Raw genomic sequence first — 19568 nt, 5'->3', positions numbered from 1 at the left:
ACATCACCCACTACAAACTAAAATATTCACTCATCTCTCTAACTGCCTCGCATTCTTGAATACCTCTCATATTAGTCACACACTGCTTTGTTTCAGAAAGACAAAAATGGCAACCTTATGAACCCTTCTGTGAATCATACCTGTTTTCATCTATCACTGTACAGTATTGCTCTAATAACACATTTTTGGAAGCCATGCGCTTATATTCTGAAATATACAAAAATGGCCTAAAAAACAACAATAGTGTCGATCAAATTAATTAAAGGCACTTGTAAATTATTTGTTGATTTCTGCAGGCCGGACCTCAAGCACTACATTGTGAGAGGGGAAACCTTTTATGGCAATCTTAGTTGAATAAGCAACTGGTCAATTTCAACCTGGAACAGCTTCATGTGTAAAAACCAACTTTGACTATTTTGGTAATTTCCTTAACTCCTGTAACCCACACAATATGGACTTGGGATTTGTAACTACAGGGCAACAGACATTAATGTCAGAATCATTTGTTGTAACTTTTGGTGATATTTGGTGAAAATTTAAAAGGTAATGACATATCCAGCAGCATTATCTGCACATTATTTTTAGTGCTAATTACAGAGTATTTGTAGAACTAAACTAATACATGGTAGAAATTTTATTTGGAGTCACACATGGCTCTGGCTCTAATGCTGCTGGTTTACATTCTGGAGCCCTTTAGCTCAACAAAGCTCACAAATCACTTAACTCGAGATTGACAAACAACATTTTTTTTCAATGAAAAAAAGAAATAACACATGAAAATGCTAAAAGACAGTTTATTAGCAGACACTCATCAGCCAGAAATAACCTCCTGAAAAATATCTTCCTGAAATACACCATTTGATTGGCAGTGTAAAATAAGGCAAAGGGCTTAAGATAATCTTTTTTTTTTCTTTTACAGATTTGCACCAACAATAAACTGTTATACATTCACTTGTTACTGTAGTTATGCTTTTGATCTGTCCGTATACCCACAAAACCAAGAAATCTTCTTTAGAAGGGGGGCAGGGACTGACAGAGTATTTACAAAAGTAATACTCATCATAATGCATTAGCTGTTTTGGCCAAAGATTGGCTACACCTACATAGATTTTGACCAGAACCTAAACAAAGGTTAGATTTTGGCATTGCAAAAGCCAACACTACACTGACAAAAGTTCATACAGTTACCATCACCAAAATTATTAAAGGTCTTAAAAAAGTATTATAGTGTATAGATTTGAATAATATGATTTCCCTCTTTTCTCTAGGCAAATACAACTTTTGTTACCATAAAATAAATTTCCAGTGAGCTGCAAAGGACATAACAGAGCTAAATAGTGACTACTATTTTATTGGAGATCACCCATAGGTTGTTCAGAGAATCGAATAAATCAAATCCATCTTTGCTGCCATTAAAATGACTTTTTCTTTAATCAAGGTGTTTAGTGTGTGTGGGTTGTGGGCTTTTGGTGTGTTATACACCATTTGTAACCACTTCTGATTGTGGCATGTTTACCATTTCACAGCTTAAAGATGAAACAGTAAACCAAGTTGATTTTAACTAAATGTAAATTTTTTGAATACTTGTCTGGGTTTTACGTTACGTTAAACTCAACATTTATTATATTTAATCTTTCCTTGTTTTTCTTTTTTAACTCAGATGAAAACCTAGAGTATTTAACCTCACAACTTTTTGTTCCACTGGTCTTGTATTTAAAATGTCTGAATGTCTAAAACATTTTTAAATATCTGATTGCTTAGGACCTAAAAACTGCTGTTTTTGGGGTTTTTCTTTTGCAGTTTTAACTAGTGCACATAATATATGTAGTCTGACCTGCATCATGTTGCATATTAAAAAGAAAGAAAGAAAAGAACAACATGACTTGCCAGTTGGGTTTTGTGTTGGGAATAGTAGTTTAGCCATGTTGCACAAAGGATACGATAGCTGCAGCCTTCTTGTGTATATATTTTTATGAAAAGATGTGCAGTGGGGTTAAAAACATCTAAACAGGTAGTTCAGTACTACACATATAAACACACAGCACGGGTATGCTATGGGTAAAAATGTCCTCAGCTTGGATGGCTAACTAGGTGGAATGCAGCTCATTTGTACAGGGTCTATTATCCCATTGAGCATCAAAATGAATCTGGGATAAATAATCAAAGAGCTAATTTCCAAAATTGTACATATCCATTTATATTAAACAAAATCTTACCCTAACTCCAAAGCACCAAAGAAGATCAATTCATCACTCAAACATAGCTATTTGCACTTTTTAAATGCTGCATCAATAGTTTGCAGTCATTTCAAATTTTTTTGAGACGTGTTGGTTTTCAGCTGGTGGATATTTTGTTTTGGAAAGAAACTCTTCAGTTACACAACACTCTACACTGATATTACTGAAAGAACAACAAATGACATCAAAAAGGAAGTAACCATCACCAAGAAGAACTGAATATATATATCTATATATATATATATATTTATATTTTAGAAATACATAGAAAAATATATATTCATCTGAATGCCCATTATACAATTTTACACAGTAGAGTCAGAAAAAAGCCTATATGTTGGTATTGAATAGCTATGATATATACAGAGGGGATGGGTTGCTTTATAATATTATGAGGTGGTTAAAGTGGCAGATAAAGAAGTTTGTGCAAACTTGTTATCTGTTTCTTGCTGGAAAGTCCAAATTGTACATTACTGAAAAATGTCATATGTAATATGAAAAAAGTGTTTATCTGTTTTTGTTTTTAGCCTGTATTTTTTTTTTTTTAAATTTCCAATACCATCGACTGGTAAATCAGCAACACTAATAGATATTGAGAGATATTCATAGCAACACTTTATACCCTGCTTTTAGACACCCTATTGATGGAGGACCTATAGCACATGTATGTGTTAAGGAAAAGCACAAAATGACAAAGTTAGAAGTATAAAATGCTACAATAGGCGCACACAGCTTCCAAGTGGGCAGCACTTGACACATTTAAAGATTTATAGTATTTGTAGTGTTTCATTTAGTTATATTTAGTAAAGCCATTCACATCAAATATCTGTATTAGTATGCACTGATACATAGAGGTATATTGATGCCTAACTTGCCCTAGGTCAAACAGTAAATGCAAACATTTTAAATCATGAAAGGGTTTGACTGTGAACAATTTAAGAATACCAAGGACTCAAGCTACTACATTTATGAATATTGTTGTAAGTAAGATAAGGTATGTGCTTGAAATCTATGGTAAACTTGGTGCTTAAACCATAAACACACATTTACAAATGCTATTTGACCTAGAGTAAGGCATATTTTTTAAAGCCTGTTCAACAATAATAAATCTTTTTAGAAGCTTAATGTTTACAGTTTTAAATTTCTACCTCACCATCTGCTAGTAGTGAATAAACGCTTCGCATTTTAGGACAATTTAGAGTATTTAATACAACAGCACACAAACTGTCTACAAATCAATATAATCTGCTAAAAAAATGTAATTAAAGTGTTTTTGAGTGAAATTTGGTCTCTCTGATCTCTCTGCTAAGACGCAAAGACCTATTTGAGCATGTGAGTAAAGACTGGTATGGTAAAATTACAGTTATGGTAAAAATGTAGTGGAATGTGACTGTGAAAATGTGACGTGAAGCAGTCACGTAATTCTTAAGTCAGTATAAATCTTTAAAAGGCTTAGAATAGTTAAACATCAGATAGTCCATGTAGTAGAAGTCATATACTCGCTGTCTCTCCAAAGCGCTGACCTGTGAAAAGTAATTTTCCGTGATCTGCATAGAGGTCCGCTTGTCACTTGGGTTCCTGTCTTTAAAACTGGGCAATGTGAGGTTAGGTGGTGCCCCTGCCAATCGCAAGAGAAAGTTAGACTCTTCTTCCATGTTCTCAAACTTGCCGATAAAGTCGTAATCTATGAGGCAAGGGTTGCACAGCTGATTTGCCTGCTCCCAGTGGATGTCCATTCCTACGGGCCGGTGGACATCCAGCAGGTATTGGACAAATTCTTTAAATGTGACCCCATTTCCTGTCTTCAGGGCTGCTTTTGATGGGTTCACCCTGTATTTGGAAATGATGGGTTTCCCAAACAGGGAGTGGTAGTAGTTGTTGGGATTTTCAAACTTGTCCCGGTAAGCTGACACCATTCTCTCCAAGGGCTCACGGACAAATATGACTTTGGTGTAGGTTTGCAGACGGTGCATGATTCCCTGTTGGTCAAAGCTATCAAGCTTCTTGAGATGCTGCCCGTAGTGGACTGTGTCATGCTTAATACTCTGAGTGTTGGAGGCCTTACCCGCCAGCACCATCAGGGTTCTCTTCCAGTTGGAGCATCCTGCCTTGGGGACCTGGCAGTATAGCAACTTGTACTTGTCCTCCACAAAGATGCTTTTCACATGATGACGTGTGATGGTCTTTGAAATGCTGCTTTTGTACTTAGCACAGATTTCCTTCATCAGTTGCTGGCGTGCTTCCAGGATACCGGAGAGCTTTTGCCAGCTCTCTGGAGAAAAAAAGCCCGATGTAATGGAGGAGGACATTGGGGATGAAGAGGAAATTGAAGATGAGGATGAGACTGAGGATGAGGAAGATGAGGAAATGGTATTTTTGGTGTGTCGAATTGGAGGACTTGTTTTTAGCAGTTTGCGTTGTCTTTTCGTGACATGAAGGGAACCTATGTCCTGCTCCTGAGACCCAGGGGAGGCTGTTTTTCTGCTCTTCTCAAAATGTGGGAACTGCATTGGAGGGATCGCGCTGGACAGGATGTTTTCTGTAACTTGGAGGTCCTGGAAACTATCAGATTTGCCTCTCTCGCGGTCCCGAGTGGAAAGTGTCTGTAAAACAATGACAAAACAGGTTAGAGTTGATAGCTGCAGACCTCTTTAGACTAAACAAACAAGGACAGTTTCAGGTGGCTATGCAAAGAAGAACCATTAATATAAATATTTTTTTTATTAATATGGTATATATTATAACTTCAGTGTCAGAAATGTACCCCAGATTTTTTATTCTTCAACTAGCCACTTGATGGTGCTGTTTCACTACAGCTTAAAGGTCTAACTTTGGTACACACAAATGTCACACACTGCCCAATGCCATCTATGACCTATCAATAAACTGAGCTGTAATGCCATATAAATGTCTTATAAACACTTAACGAGGAATCCAAATTAGAATCATCTACTGCCTGATTACTATCAGATGATGCCCAAGGCCATCACGCATTCTGACATTTTATTTCAATTAAATGCTGTAATGGCATCATAAAGCCAATGGACTGGATGTATAATTTTAATTTTACAACAGACAAGGTGATGAGACCACCATGAATCTTGGTTCATCCCTCTCCAGACGTAAATGGTCATGTTCGTTCATCTGGAGGGAGGAAAGGATGGGGGGGAAGGTCCTTGTGTGTTTAAGGTGAGTGCAAGGCAGATATTGGTACACATTCTTCAGGGTTAACACCGGTGTGAGTCTCTCTCTGGTGCTGATGATCACAGCAGAGAGACAGAGAGAGCAAACAGGGGTCAGCTGAAAGAACATAGTAGGAACTACCTGACCATTGTAGCTCATAGTATGAAAACAGTTTTGTACATTTTCTAAGCTACAGATCTATATTTAAAGTGGATCCTTACATGTTTTGTTCATCAAAGAGTGAAGCCCTAGACCACGTATTGTTTTGAATGTCCATATGCATACAATGTAATATTCATAGCAGGTTGTCATTAAAAATAGATGATGTATCTTTATTTATGATATAATTTATTTTATCTATGATCCAAACTGAAAAAAGTGATTATTCTGGCTAATTATCTAAGTGTTTGCACTTCCTTTTTCATTCCCAGCCATCTCATGTTGCTGAAATTTATGGAAAAACGTTAAATCTTGATGATCAGTCTTGCTCTTTTATCTTAACTTTCCCTTTTGTGTATTTTGTTTTAGCAATTTAATTGGTTGTTAATGTCTTTTTTCTTTTTAAAAACTTTCTCATTACTTGATTAAAACTGGCTTTTATGTGATATATTCTTCTTTTTTTTAGCACTTCACCATCTCTTTTGCTAATTTTAAGTGAACTCTGTTCTTTTTGTTATGTATGTTTATTCCTGATATTATTTGTGCTAATGATGAAAAATATAGCACATTAAAGCCTCAACTCAAATCCTCATTGCCTTTTATAATGATGTTTAAAACATTTAGAACACATTTTGTTGTTTACTCAAACTTTTCAAAGGTTTTAATTTTGCTTTATATGTTCAGATGAGAAAAATTCCATTTACTTTAATTCTAACTTGTTTTTGTGCAAGTTACTGGCTAATAAAAACGAGTTGAAGTCAAAATATGAAGTGATGTGGAATCACAGGGAGGGATAATCATAAGTAATAATTTCTGTAGTTAATAAAATTCAAAACCCCTAATAATTAAAAGAAATGAATGAATATGACTGTTTTTCCTTGTTAATGACCTAAAACACAGCCACATATTTATTTATATATTACATTACATCTACATAATCTACATTATGACTAATAATATACAAATAATTGTATTGTTCCTGCCCATATTGATTGCATCAATTAAAAATTCACAACATAGATGGGGAAAATGCATGTGAACAAATGTGGAGGTGTAGGTTACAGAAACCTTAAGCTTATAAAAGGTATGTATGTAAAAGAGTGTGCTAACTGCCCCTTCTCCTCTGTGCCCAGAGCTACCAAACAAAATTTTGTTGTGTGAACACAAAATGGCAATAATCTTCTTATGAGTTTGCAAGATGCATCTGCAGTTTTTAGGCAGAGTCAGGAAAACCATTATGTATTTGTTTTAACTGCTTGTTAATGCAAATACCTAAGCAGACAAACACTTGGAAACAACTCCTTGCATGTTGGCACGACTAAGACAAAGTGCTGAAGTTTAAATCTAGCAACAGAATTGGGAAGAAGATTTAGGAGACTTTGAACATGGAATGATTGTTGGACCCAGTCAGACTGGTTGGAGTATTTTAGAAACAACTGATCTGCTGGGATTTTCCCACATAACCATCTCTAGGGTTTAGAGAGAATGATCTGAAAAAGAGAAAATCTCCAGTGAGCAGCAGTGCTCTGAGAGAAAATGCCTTGTTGAAGTCACAGGTCAAAGGAGAAAGACGAGACTGCTTCAAGCTGATAGGAAGGCAGTATTAATTCAAATAACTACCTATTACATCCAATGTATTCAGAGGAGTGTATCGGAACACACATTTATCCTTGAATTAAATGTGCTACAACAGCAGCAGAAGACTACACTGGTCTCACCAAAATTTGACAATAGAAGATTGGAAAAACATTGCCTGCTTTAATGAGTCTCGGTTTCTACTGTGACATTCAGATGGCAGGATAGGAATTTGGCATAAATAACATAAAAGCATGGATCCAGCCTGCCTCTTAATAATGGTTCAGGCTAGAGTTGGTGGTATAATGGTGTGGGGGGTATTATGTTTTGGCCCTATTAGTACCAACTGAACATCGCTTAAATGCCGCAGCCTGAATGTTGTCTCTAACCATATCTGTCCCTTTATGACCACAGTGTACCCATCTTCTGATGGCTGCTTCCGGGCAGGATAACCCATCATGATACAAAGCTCAAATAATCTCAAAATGGTTTTTTGACCATGACAGTGAGCTTACTGTACTCAAATGGCCTCCACAGTCACCAGATCTTAACCCCTGGGATATGGTGGAACGGGAGGTGAAGCCAAGAAATCTGCAGCTACTGTGTGATGTCATGCCAGTATGGACTAAAATCTCTGGGGAATGTTTCCAACACTGTGTTGAAGAATTAGGGGAGTTCTGAAGGCCAAAGGTGTACCAATTAACATCTGTGTTCATGTCTCTAAAATACATATATCATTGAACAGACAGAGTTGATAGTAGGATAGCATAGAGGAAGCTGCTGAGCTCCAACAGTAACCATCTCCTCTCATCTAAAGATTGAAAAGAAGAACCTTTGCCCTTGACGCCTCTGCTGGGAAAATGTTTTGAGGACTTATGAAACAGCTGAATTATTTGGGAATGCTAGGCAGCACTGTGTCTGAACCTTTGGAAGCATCATTCCAAAGGTGATGCACAGTTAAGAGAGCATTACATTATGCTTTTCTGCCTCTGGGCCTGGGCATTTTGGCATCGTCACAGCGAAAATGAACTCCCACATTTAAAACAATATATTAAAGGATACTGTCATGATGCCAGGCGATGCAAGCGTAAGCGTAAAATGACCCCAAACATTAAAGTAAATCTACCGAATAACTTCAAACAGAGCAACCAACAGAAAGAAAATCCACCTTTTGGAGTGGCCCCATCAGGGACCTTAATCCAACTGAGAAGCTGTGGAATCAAAAGAAAACAGTTCATGCCAAAAAAATATGGCTGAATAGAAGCAGTTATTTAAGGAAGATTGGTCCAAAATGGCTTCTGAACAATATGCAGGTCTGATCTTGCAGTTATAGAACGGACCTCCTGTTTGATGACTCAAAACAAGATTTCTCCAGGTATTAAATCAAAGGGTTCAATTATTGTTGTTATTGTTATTTTTAAATATTGTGAATATTTAATGTTAAATAAAGGAAATCATATTTGTATGTTACTATATAAGCTTAAGCCCATGTGGATGTATTTGTGACTTGGATAAAGAACACAATGTATACTTTTTACACCTGAAAAACACTGAAAATAGTAAAACAAAAAGAATAAATGCAAAAAAAAAATTTTGCTGACGGAGAACAGAGGAAAAAAACTCCAGGTGTGATAATACCCCGAGGAAACTGGCCTGGTGCAACTGGGATCGTTTACTCACTAAACTCAGCTTCAGTCTGACTGGCTGAATGCACAGTGTGAGGTCAGCCTTTCTACACAGATGCTATCAGACACGCTGAGAGGTACAAGGCTGACAATCACTTTTTTTTTTGCAATAGATAACAGGTGGGAGCAACCTGTGTGTATGTGTTTTGGGAGAAATGGAGTAAACACATACCTCTCTGGATTGCCGTGGAGTACTTCCAAGCTTCACGCCTGGAGAGAGAAGAGAAAAAAGACAAGAAAATCAGTGCTTAGGCAAACAACATGTATTTTTGTCCTCATAGAAGAAGCTGGGAACCTCAAATACACCTCAGACAACCTCCAATAATTTAGTGCTTCTGTTCAGTTAGCACATCTTCTTTCATCCTGAGCAAACTAACACTGCTTTTCTGGTGCAAAGAGGTAGGATAGGTAATATTATCTGAGTAATGAGTTGCCACCAAGCATGAATAGCTGGTAAATGAGCTGTGCTCCCTGTGATAAGCCCTTTTCAGTGAAATGTGGGGAAAAAAACCCTAAACAAATAAAACTGAACTTTAACTAAAAATGAGAGATCCAAAAAAACAACAAAGCGAAGTAACAAAAAGTTTTTTTTTAAAAAGAGGCCAATTACAAACCAAAAGAGAGAATGACACACAAACTGAAAGATACATGTTGTTGAAATTTTAGAAATCAACAGGAGAGTGATGGAGACATATAGACTGGTTATGTGGCAGCCTTGGTGACAGGTGGATGTGTATTGGCAGATGTGCAGCAGCAGGACAGACGATGTGCTTAGTGGTCTGTCTCCGGCTGGACATCTCTTTTTCCTTAGGTACCCCACCCCTCACCTCACTCCCTTTCCCACCCCTCCCATCTGATATGTAATCAGGCTGACAGCTCTGAATGGGGCTGCATGGCTGCTGATGGGGTGAGCGAAGACACCTCTGCCTGAGTGGCTTGTCACTTCCAATATGAGGATGGAAGTGATAGGAACCTGCATTGGGTGGGGGGGGGCTGAAGATGCAGGCCACAACCTTTCCTAAGTGATGAGATGTGCAGAGCCCTATCTCACACATCTCACACTTAAACACGCCTCAGTGGGGATAGAATAAAACATGTTGCCTAGATGCAGTGTTGTTTTAGATTAGTATGCGCTAGAGAGCTCTCTGTTGCTGTCTGGCTCTGTGTGTTGAATCTTTGTCTTCATTCTTCTGAATGAGACACTGGAGGAAAAGGCTAAGGAGGAAAAAGAAGAGCGGCAGACTAGGGAAGCGGCATGTGACATTTCCTGATCGTGTTTGGGTGCTGCCAAAACATTTGATCGCTTAACACTCAAAAGAGCAGGATGGGCATCTTGAATTTCACTTTATATTGAAACGCGAACATATAAATATTTATCATAACACACGCAAATATTATTGTCAGGCAGACACATCCTAGCACAAAAATAGTAACGGTCTGTGAGAGTCTGTTGTTCTAAAGTGAGCCCCTGGTAGCACCAAGCATCTTGTCAAGACACATGCGTGGTTATCGATCTTGAAAACCCCATCAAGGGAGTAATTGAAATCTCCAAAGGTTTAATTGGTTTCTTCTAGGAGGTGTTTTGTCTGGCTGTTGATACATATTTGTCCAAGCTTGTGATACGATGACTATATCACCTTCCTGCTTCGTCCTGCACACTCAGTCTGAGAGAAAATGTTAAACATTTTAGTGAATCATTAACAGAACTGTGAGGCGATAAGATATGGGAAATCCTTATGATACATAATTGTGACACTAATAACATTTTTAATATTGCTCCTTTATTTATATAATTTGTTATGCAAATGCAAAGGCTGGAGAAACAGGAAAAAAGAAGTGAAACAAGGCATTTAAGCCTAATGCCTTGAAATGAGCATGAAGGATAATTTGTTGTCATGTTCAGCACTTGTGAGTTGTTAAAATTGATTTGAAAATGACTCTGACATGGCTTGATTTGATTAAAATGCTGTTGCAAAGAGGGTTTGAATTTCAGCGCTGAAAATGCAATTCTCTCAAGTTGGGAGTCAAAATTACATTTCAAGAGGAAAAACATTTTTCCATGACAGCGTATAACAGAAACAAGTAATATGACATTGTAAACAGGATTTCAGGAGGCTTTGTAAACATCATTTATCTTTGTAGTATGTATTTGGTTGTGCTGTTTGATTGTAATTTCACACTCAGTAAATTCTACTCAGTATAACTAAGCTATTGATTTCAACTCCTGTGCAGTGAAACAGTAATGATTGATAATTGTGATACATTTACCCTTTCAGATTCACATATAGATATAAAAGCTACAGTTAATGTCTATCCTTTTTTATCTCCCAGAAGTTATATTAATAATCTGATGAAGCCAGAGGTCAAAACTGTATCCAGATTTGTTAATGTACACTGCGTCATTCACAAAAGGGACTTGCTACAGCAGTACCACATGTAGGTACCACATGCCGCCTCCCTAGTCAACCAATAAAGTTAAGGTTGTTTTTACACCTAGATATTAAATGTCACTTTCTGGTAGTTCTCCTTTTGAAGCTCTAAAGGTTTCCAGTAAGCAAGTCTACATGCAAGATATGGCATTTATAGCAGAGATCAAAAGAAGTCATGTGTTAAGCTTTGCTTTGATTTTCAGATAAGATAAGATAAGATAGAACTTTATTAATCCCTCGGGTGGGTTCCTCTGGGAAATTCGACTTCCAAAAAGCACAGCAACGACCGAAGTTACAGTTACAGAATTGTTATATATATATATATATATATATACACACACACACACACACATATATAAATACAGAGACAAATATAAATAAAATATACAAAGGGGATAAATAGAATAAATAGGAATAAAAAATAAAAATACAAGTGAATTGCACATTTCAAGTATTGAGTCTATTGCACTGTTGACTATTTACAAAAAGTATTGCACAAGGTATTGTACAGTGAGGTGAAGAGGCACTACAGCTTAGTTGTTCCCCCCTCCTTTGTCCTCCTGTTTCCCCTCCCTCTCCCCTCCAGAGAGGAGTTAAACAGTTTGATGGCGTGTGGGACAAAGGAGGTATCTGACTGTAAATTTTTTTGATGATAGAGAACTATTAAATAGCACAATCTCCTTTTGAGTCTTGTCCTCTGTTGCCCTCTAAAATAACCTTGAGCTGCCACCACTTTTTCACAGACATAGCCATGAATATTCATGCAGACAACCCAGCATTACTGCATAAGCAAAGGCCACATCATTAGCAGATCCATTATCATCCTTCCCTCTCACATATCCTTACGCAACTCTCTAACAGAGACATACATCAAAGATTATCTTTTTCCCTGTCACTGCCATCGAGGAGGAGCAAAGGACAAAAACAATGCGAAATAATGAGCTTGTTAAGTGAAGGACTGTGGCCCTATGTTCTGGAAGAACTTGTTAAATGCCTGTTTTTAACTAGTGAAGGGCCAGGAGGGTTCTAAAAGCCAGACAAGGCGTGTCCTTCTCCAGCCTACAATTCAGACTAGTGATGCTGCGCCACTATAAACCTTTCATTAGTCATTCAGCACACTAAGGCACTGTGACCCCAACCAGCTGCACTCCTCTCTCTCTCCCAACAAACCACCCACACCTGCACTCTGCACACACGCTACTCCTCTCTCTCTCCCAACAAACCACCCACACCTGCACTCTGCACACACGCTCCTCCTCCACTTGACTCTGTGTGGGAATACAAGGCTCTGGTATGCTGGAAAGACGCTTGAGAATGGTGGTATTAGGCTTTGAGCTCTGGTCCATTGATGTTTTAACTTGTTGTGGTAAGAGATAAAACGATGTTTTAAAATCCTCCAGGACTGGGCCAGAGAGAGCAGCTGCTTGGGGGGAGGAGGAGGTGATGGGTGAGCAATCAGTGAAGCGAGATTAAAGATGTGCTTGCAGAGACTCTCTAAAGACCAAACACAGACCATCTAGAATTTGTGTGCCTTGTCTTCTGAAGATTAGCTTGTGAGAGGAAGCCACACAAAGCACAGGTTTGGCGAAAAATGAATCAGTAACAGATTTCTAATCCAACCATTGACAACATACTGTAAATGAAGAAAACACACACACACACACACACACACACACACACACACACACACACACACACACACACACACACACACACACACACACTAGACAAATGATTTCCTCTAGTTTAGTGATACAAACCACATTCTCTTTTAATGACAACATCTAAAAACTCTTCAGTATGAGTCCTACAGGAGGACATGATTACACAGCCTATCTGAAAAACTGATTTGAAACTATATTATCATGCCTTTGTATAGAAATCAAGGAAATGTGGTGGACAATGACACACCAGTGATATAAAGATCCCAGAAAAATAAACAAGAAGCAAAGGGTATGTGTGTGTGGGAAGCACACTACTAATGTTGACAACTGGTCTGAAGCTTTGACATGTTTGACTTAAAAATAAATAAAAATACATAAATAAATACAAATAAAACCAACAAAAAACATGTCATTTCACCTCATAAAACAAATAAAACAAAGGAAGTGCCAGAGCATCTTCTTCTGTTGGACTCAACAATTGATAGCCAGTCTCCTAGGCTTTTATTGTAGCTGTTTTTATTTTTTCTTTATATGTGTTTGAAGTTTTCATTACTGTGAAAATCTGACGAGCTGGTGACTTCAGTTTACCCGATTGAGCATTGCGTGGGTAGCATGGTAATAGCATTTTAAACTCCCTTTCCTCCAATTTTAACCTTTGAAATATAAAGCCAGTCAAAATGTGGAACATTGTCTCAACATGTAGGTCAAGGGACAGAGGTTAAAAATGTTTTACAGTGCCAAATAAAGTGGGACACTATAAAAACAACATAGACTCACATATTGTACGTCATGGTCTGTGTCTTAACTGCTAAACTAAAAAGACTCCACATGAAAGCAGTAGGACTAAAAACAATGAGGATAAATTCTCTATTTCCAACAACTTTAAACAGTTTGTTTTTATAAAAAAAATCCCAAAACAAAACAAAAAGGAATCTTTAAGACTGACAGGACTGATGATTTGATTTATATCGTTATATAGAGAAATATTGACTGAAGTGAAAAATGATCATGATAAGATTTTTTCCCATAATGCCCAGTTCTGGGTCCAGGTCACAGAGGCAGCTGTCTAAGCAGAAACACACAGACCTTTCTCTCCTCAGCTAACAGCTCTAAATCTTATACAAGCCAACAGAGATGACGCGCCGTGTCCCTGAAGCCACTATAGGCAGCTGAAGGTCAAATAGTGAGGGGACCCGCCTTCAACTGCTGAATGATCGACAAAGCTCCTCCTTTGGGTGGTGGGCCCACAGGAGGGTATACATAGACTTTACCTCCCCCAAGGACCCCCGAAAAACAACACAATCATGAACACAACACAATCGTGTTTAACATAATAAGGAAAGCCTTTGTGAAACAGATTTATTGGAGACAGTGCCACTGTTCTACTGGTCCACCAATAATGGCACATAATATATGTGTAGTGGTCTAAAAGAATGTCTCAACAGATAAAAACAGAAGATGCCATTCTTTTGGATGAAAATATCTGTCAAGTTGCTTCCTATTGTTTGTTTTTTTTGCTGCAGTTTTGCAGGGTCGTATCTTCTTTTGTATTACATTATTTGGCACTTCACTTATTTTCTTTGTGTCCTAATTGTCCTATTTTAGCCGTTATTGTTTGTACTTTGTTTCCAGTGTATGATAATTACAAGATTCAGGGTCTGTAATTTTTGCTTTGACTTTTCTCAACTTTGCTGGAAGTCCTTCTCTTCAAAAGGTTATCGAAAGCTGTGATTTGTTAAAGTTGCTTGATTGACACTTGTTGATATTACCGTGATGCTGATAATAATGCCATGATCTTCTGACTTCCTTGGCCATTTTAACTGCTCTTCAAAGGGCTCATACAAGGGTTTACAGAGTTAGTGGCATTCATCAATTACATGTTGTTTAACATGCCACATGAAGGCTTCCCTTCCACAACTGACCAAAATCAAGGTCAGCTTCTGTGAGGCCTTTTATATCATCAGGAATGTGCTCTCTCAACTGAAATTCGAATGAAAATGATGGCACTCCCTCCAAGTCATGTTAAATCATTGTGCCATTCATGTACCATAAATAACACATGGTTTAGCTCTTAACTGTCAGTGGCAGAATACAGACTCAGCATACAAAGTCTCAATCCACATTCAGTGAGATGAAACCCAAGCTCCACTATGATGTGAGGTTGCGGTGCTACGCTGACATCTTTGTGCTATTTTAATGGCACTTTCTGCTCTGAGACAGTGCGCCTGCACAGCTTGTGTACTTTTGCATTGATCATATTGCCCCAGCATGAGTTTATGACTGGGTTAAAAATGCCACTCTGGGAAGTAGCAAGTTGTATTAAGAGTATATTTTTTGATTCTAAATTCCAGTTCGATTTTTATTGATTATTTGAAAGCTGGAACTAAAGGCTGTAATTTACTTTATGCTATTAAAATTATTTTGAGGTGTCAACGGAGGAGCCTTTTTACTCTAAACTGATACACTGTTTAGCACTTTAGGAGTAAATCTGCTCATACAGATCCCAAATAATATCATACTGAATTTAATGATAAAGAGAAGCTGTCTCTGTGGGGCAGTGGTAATATATATAAATATGATATGCTTCAGTCTCCAGCTTCTTTTTCTGTACAATCTTCAGATTCTTTTCTCATGCTGTTAACTCAGGCACAGAACACAGCAGGAGGGGAAATAATGAACTAGGAAGATGGGAAGCTGCTGAACGGGGATATCAAATATAGCACTGATTACCGTCATGACAATTCTTTTTGACAACATTATATTCTGAGAGTCGATCGTACTTAGGGTGCTTTCAAGGTTAGAAGATACAAAAGCTTCCTAGGGCAGATTTCCATGGAAACAGAGAGCCAGTGAGCTGTGTGTGGGGGTGTGGTGGGAGGTGGCTTGTTTTAATACCGTGTAGAGAAAAGGGCCTGGCAGCTTGCATGAGGAGGGATGTGTAAACAAATGCTACCTGTCAGCTGCACGCTCAGGGTTAAGTGAATTATCTGGGCCGAGACAAGCTGCAAAGCGGCTTTAATTGGCACATATCTTATTTAGATGCTGCAGAGCTCTTGAACTATAGGCACAGTGCACACACTGCAGTACTCTCTTTATGAACTCCCTTGCCAATGGCAATAGGATGCCTATGGGATACAAACATAGTAAGGAGAGATGTTGTCAAGCTTTTTTTTAGAATCCTGAAATTTCTCTAAAATTTCCATGAAGTCCTTCTTTGTGCCGTACTGAAAGTAAACAGGAATGGTTAGATAAAAAAAAGGATTCCTGTGATGATTGTTACAAGACAACCTTAATACAGGACTTCACCATATCCTCTATATAAGATATTTGGACAATGAGAAAATGTGCAGTTTTTCCTCTGCAAACGACCAGAGTAGATTTTAACTAAAAAAGGAAGAATATGATTGAAGTGTAGACTTTTAGCTTTCATTCAATTAGTTTAAAAAATTGCATTAACTGTTTGGAAATTACAGACATTGCAATACATAATTCCTCAATTTCAGAGGCTCAGAAGTATTTATAAATGTAAGGATTCTTTACTATACTTGGTAGAAAATCATTTGCAGTCAATGACTGCTTAAAGTCTAGAACCAAAGTACATGTCCAAATGATGAATTTTCTCACCTGGGATGCTCTGCCGGGTCTTTAGAGCTGTGACCTTCAGTTGCTGCTTGTTCTCTGCCAAAACACAAGTTTTGTCTTCAATAACTGGCCATTGAAGAATATTCTATTTTGCTGTGTTGAAAAACTCTTGGGTTGCTTTTGCTGTTTGCTTTGGGTCATTATCTTTCCCTGTAGAGGTCATTTAAATTAAATGGTTTACGGGCACTGACCTGACTTTTAAGCATAGCCCACAATTTTCAATAGTGTTAAGGTTTGGCGCTTGGAAAGGCCATTCCAGAACTCCAAAACCAGCTTTGATGTGTTTGAGTCATTGTAATGTGTCAGCTAGCTGTTGAGTCTGACCATAAGATTTTCCTCCAGAAGGCATTTGGCTTGTCCATGTGGACAGCTGCAAATTCCAGCTAAGCTTGAGGGTCTCGACTTTGGAGCAGGGTTTGTTTTTCTTGGTTGGCACCCTCTCAGTCCACGGCAATGTAAAACTTTTTTTTTTTTTTAGAAGAAAATACCCTCTTTCCCATATGAGACCTCATATGAGTTACTTAGTTTTACATTCATTAGAACCTTAAAATGATTTTAAGGCTTCATTATTTTTCCCCCACAACTTATTTAATACAGCATGAAGTTCTTCTTGCAAATTTAAGTCGACTGTAAAAGCCAAATTCTAAACTAAAATTCTACCATGTGTGGAGATGACTCCAACGGCGCACCTTCTGTTACAAATATTTAGAATATGCAGATGACACAGGGAGTCCTCATTAACTCTGTTGTGGCCTATCAGGAAATCAATTATGGGTTTTCTTTCCTTCCCGTACCTCATAGTCATGGAAACAAAGGAAATGCTGATCAGCTCCTCTTCTACAAACTCGTGTTCTATCATTCACATCACAAATTCACCTTAAAAAATGACCTCATTTACAGCAATCTGAAATAACCTCATTAACATCAACAAACCCTGCCAATATTGGGATTAAATCATCTGTAAACAAAGTACAGCCCTAAATCCTGTATAGCATAAAGTCAGACATTGTGTAAAGTAAATGTATTTGCTTATTTGCTGAGGTTAGAATCACAAGCAGAAACAAATTCCTAAAATTTGACACACAATTGACCAAGACTTGCTCTTCCCACTCATATTTGTTGGGATATAACATCTTCTGCCCTTTGTGGAAAGCATGCACAATTTTCACTTCACTCTTCTACTCTGCCTCCTGCTTATAAAGGACAATCACGTACAGAAGGACCTGCATCAGCAAAAGCTTTATTTCCCTTATCCCCACTTCACGTTACATTCAAATAAATAAATACACAGCAAACAAGATCTCCAAAACATTTTAGAACTTGCATATTCAGCTAGTTTGGGCACATCACTTAAACATGGGAGAAGATATTGTTTCCGTACACTGTTGGACCATGGACAGCTCCTGGTGCTGAAACAGAGGCTTGCTTTCCCTGAGAGGAAACTTTACCTGAATAGGAAACTATTAGCTAAAATTGGAACTGGATATACAGACAGACAAACTGTGTTGCCCTCAGTTTTCATGATCCACCATATTTTTTTCCTTCCTGATGGCTCTTAATAAAAAAGAGATGATGGCTTCGACTGCTTGCTTCAAACAAATACAAAGTACTCAGACCATAATTGCGTACCCTTAGTGGCATATTTTTTATTTTTACAAACTCATTTACAGCTTTGTGCACTAGCTCTTAGAGGGATTAGATCACACGCTTGATGACCCCTTTTAAGTTTTTCCACCCATATTTTTCATTTCTTCTAGATTAAAGTCAAAGCGTAATCCTTTTATCACGACCTGTTGGTACACTAGTGGCGTGCTGAGGTGCTGTGATCAGATGCTGCTATGTCTTCGTTAAGTCTCTGTGCTCCCCTGTTCACCTCTATTTGCAGTGAGATTGGGAACTGGAATTGGCCCTGTCACTGTTTACGCTGGCCTCTCATTTGAGTTAGCTTCACGTTCTCTTACACACCCTTTGTTTTGCTGTCAGAGCACTACTGATTACAGCTGGGACTGATGAGTCCAGACATGTGAGTAAAGCACAGGGACCTTGGCTGAATACTAAGTGAATATTTTGGAGGCTGCCTCAACATATTGGTAGATCAGCAACTTTGGTATTTGCCCTGCGCCTACAGTTTATGTCCATACATCATACCATCATGAAAAAGGATAAAACAATAAATCCTGAACCAAGTGCAATCATTATAATCCCACTAAGATCTTGCCCTGATAATTTATGCCTTATTACACTAAAATACATTAAAACTTCAAAAAAAATTGTAATAACAACAAATGCATTAAATGCAACTAAAACTAAAAATTAGAGGATAATATTGTAATGCAGTGTTTGATTTGTATGCTGTAGTCAGACAAAGGATTCATGCAGAGAAAATCCACAGATTAAAAAAATTACACAGCCACTCTGGCCAATATTATTTCTTTTCTAAAATAACTTTAGCTCTATTGAACTAGATTAGTTTCACTATGACACATAATTGTAACTATTTGGAAATAGTTACAATCTCAGAAAATTATGATCAGGGGCAAATTTTAGCTGCTAACATTTTTAGCATAGTTCAGCAGTGAACTGTTGGGACTTCACTTTTTAGTGATCTTGTAGTTGCGATTGTTTTGTCCAAGACAACCCACGGGCTAAAGATTACATCACAACCTTGTAAGGCTGGTCAGCATGCAGTAATTTAAATGAAATCACAGAGTTGTAAGACCATTTCTTTTGAATTACATATCGTGCTGCTAACAATGACCTTTATCTCTCCCCACTACTTCAGAGAAACATGTAATTGGAGTTGGGAAGGCAGCTTAAGAGTCTGGACACTAAAGTGTAAACAGCTCAGATTGATTAGCTGTCATAAAAAAACATGCATTATGAGGTGGGAATAGCAGGAGCGTCACCTGGGTTTATGCCTCCAGGAAACCTTATTTCTCCATCAGTCATTCTTAAGCCATCCATTCTTAAAGGTGAGTCTACCAGCTCACCTTT

The 19568-nt window shown here is 37.9% G+C and overlaps 1 protein-coding gene across 2 annotated transcripts in view; it reads right to left on the bottom strand.

The window, feature by feature from the left end:
• Positions 1–778: 778 nt before the first annotated feature.
• chst8 (carbohydrate (N-acetylgalactosamine 4-0) sulfotransferase 8) overlaps positions 779–19568 on the bottom strand; it is a 173875-nt gene continuing 155085 nt past the window's right edge. The window contains exons 3-5 of one of the 2 annotated variants that reach the window (XM_085445629.1): positions 16557–16610; positions 9012–9049; positions 779–4840 (exon numbers count right to left, since the gene is read on the bottom strand). In XM_085445629.1, the coding sequence (XP_085301755.1) occupies positions 3668–4840; positions 9012–9049; positions 16557–16610 (1265 nt within the window). In that variant the 3' untranslated portion in view covers positions 779–3667. The remainder of the gene's footprint in view (positions 4841–9011; positions 9050–16556; positions 16611–19568) is intronic. The other variant, XM_085445707.1, reaches the window with a different exon arrangement.

The sequence above is a fragment of the Copadichromis virginalis genome, linkage group LG1 (genome assembly GCF_057382275.1).
Source record: "Copadichromis virginalis isolate Kocher_CV1m ecotype Utaka linkage group LG1, C_Virginalis_male_GT1.1, whole genome shotgun sequence".
NCBI classification, from domain to species: Eukaryota; Metazoa; Chordata; class Actinopteri; order Cichliformes; family Cichlidae; genus Copadichromis; species Copadichromis virginalis.
This window is presented reverse-complemented; position numbering and strand designations above follow the sequence as displayed.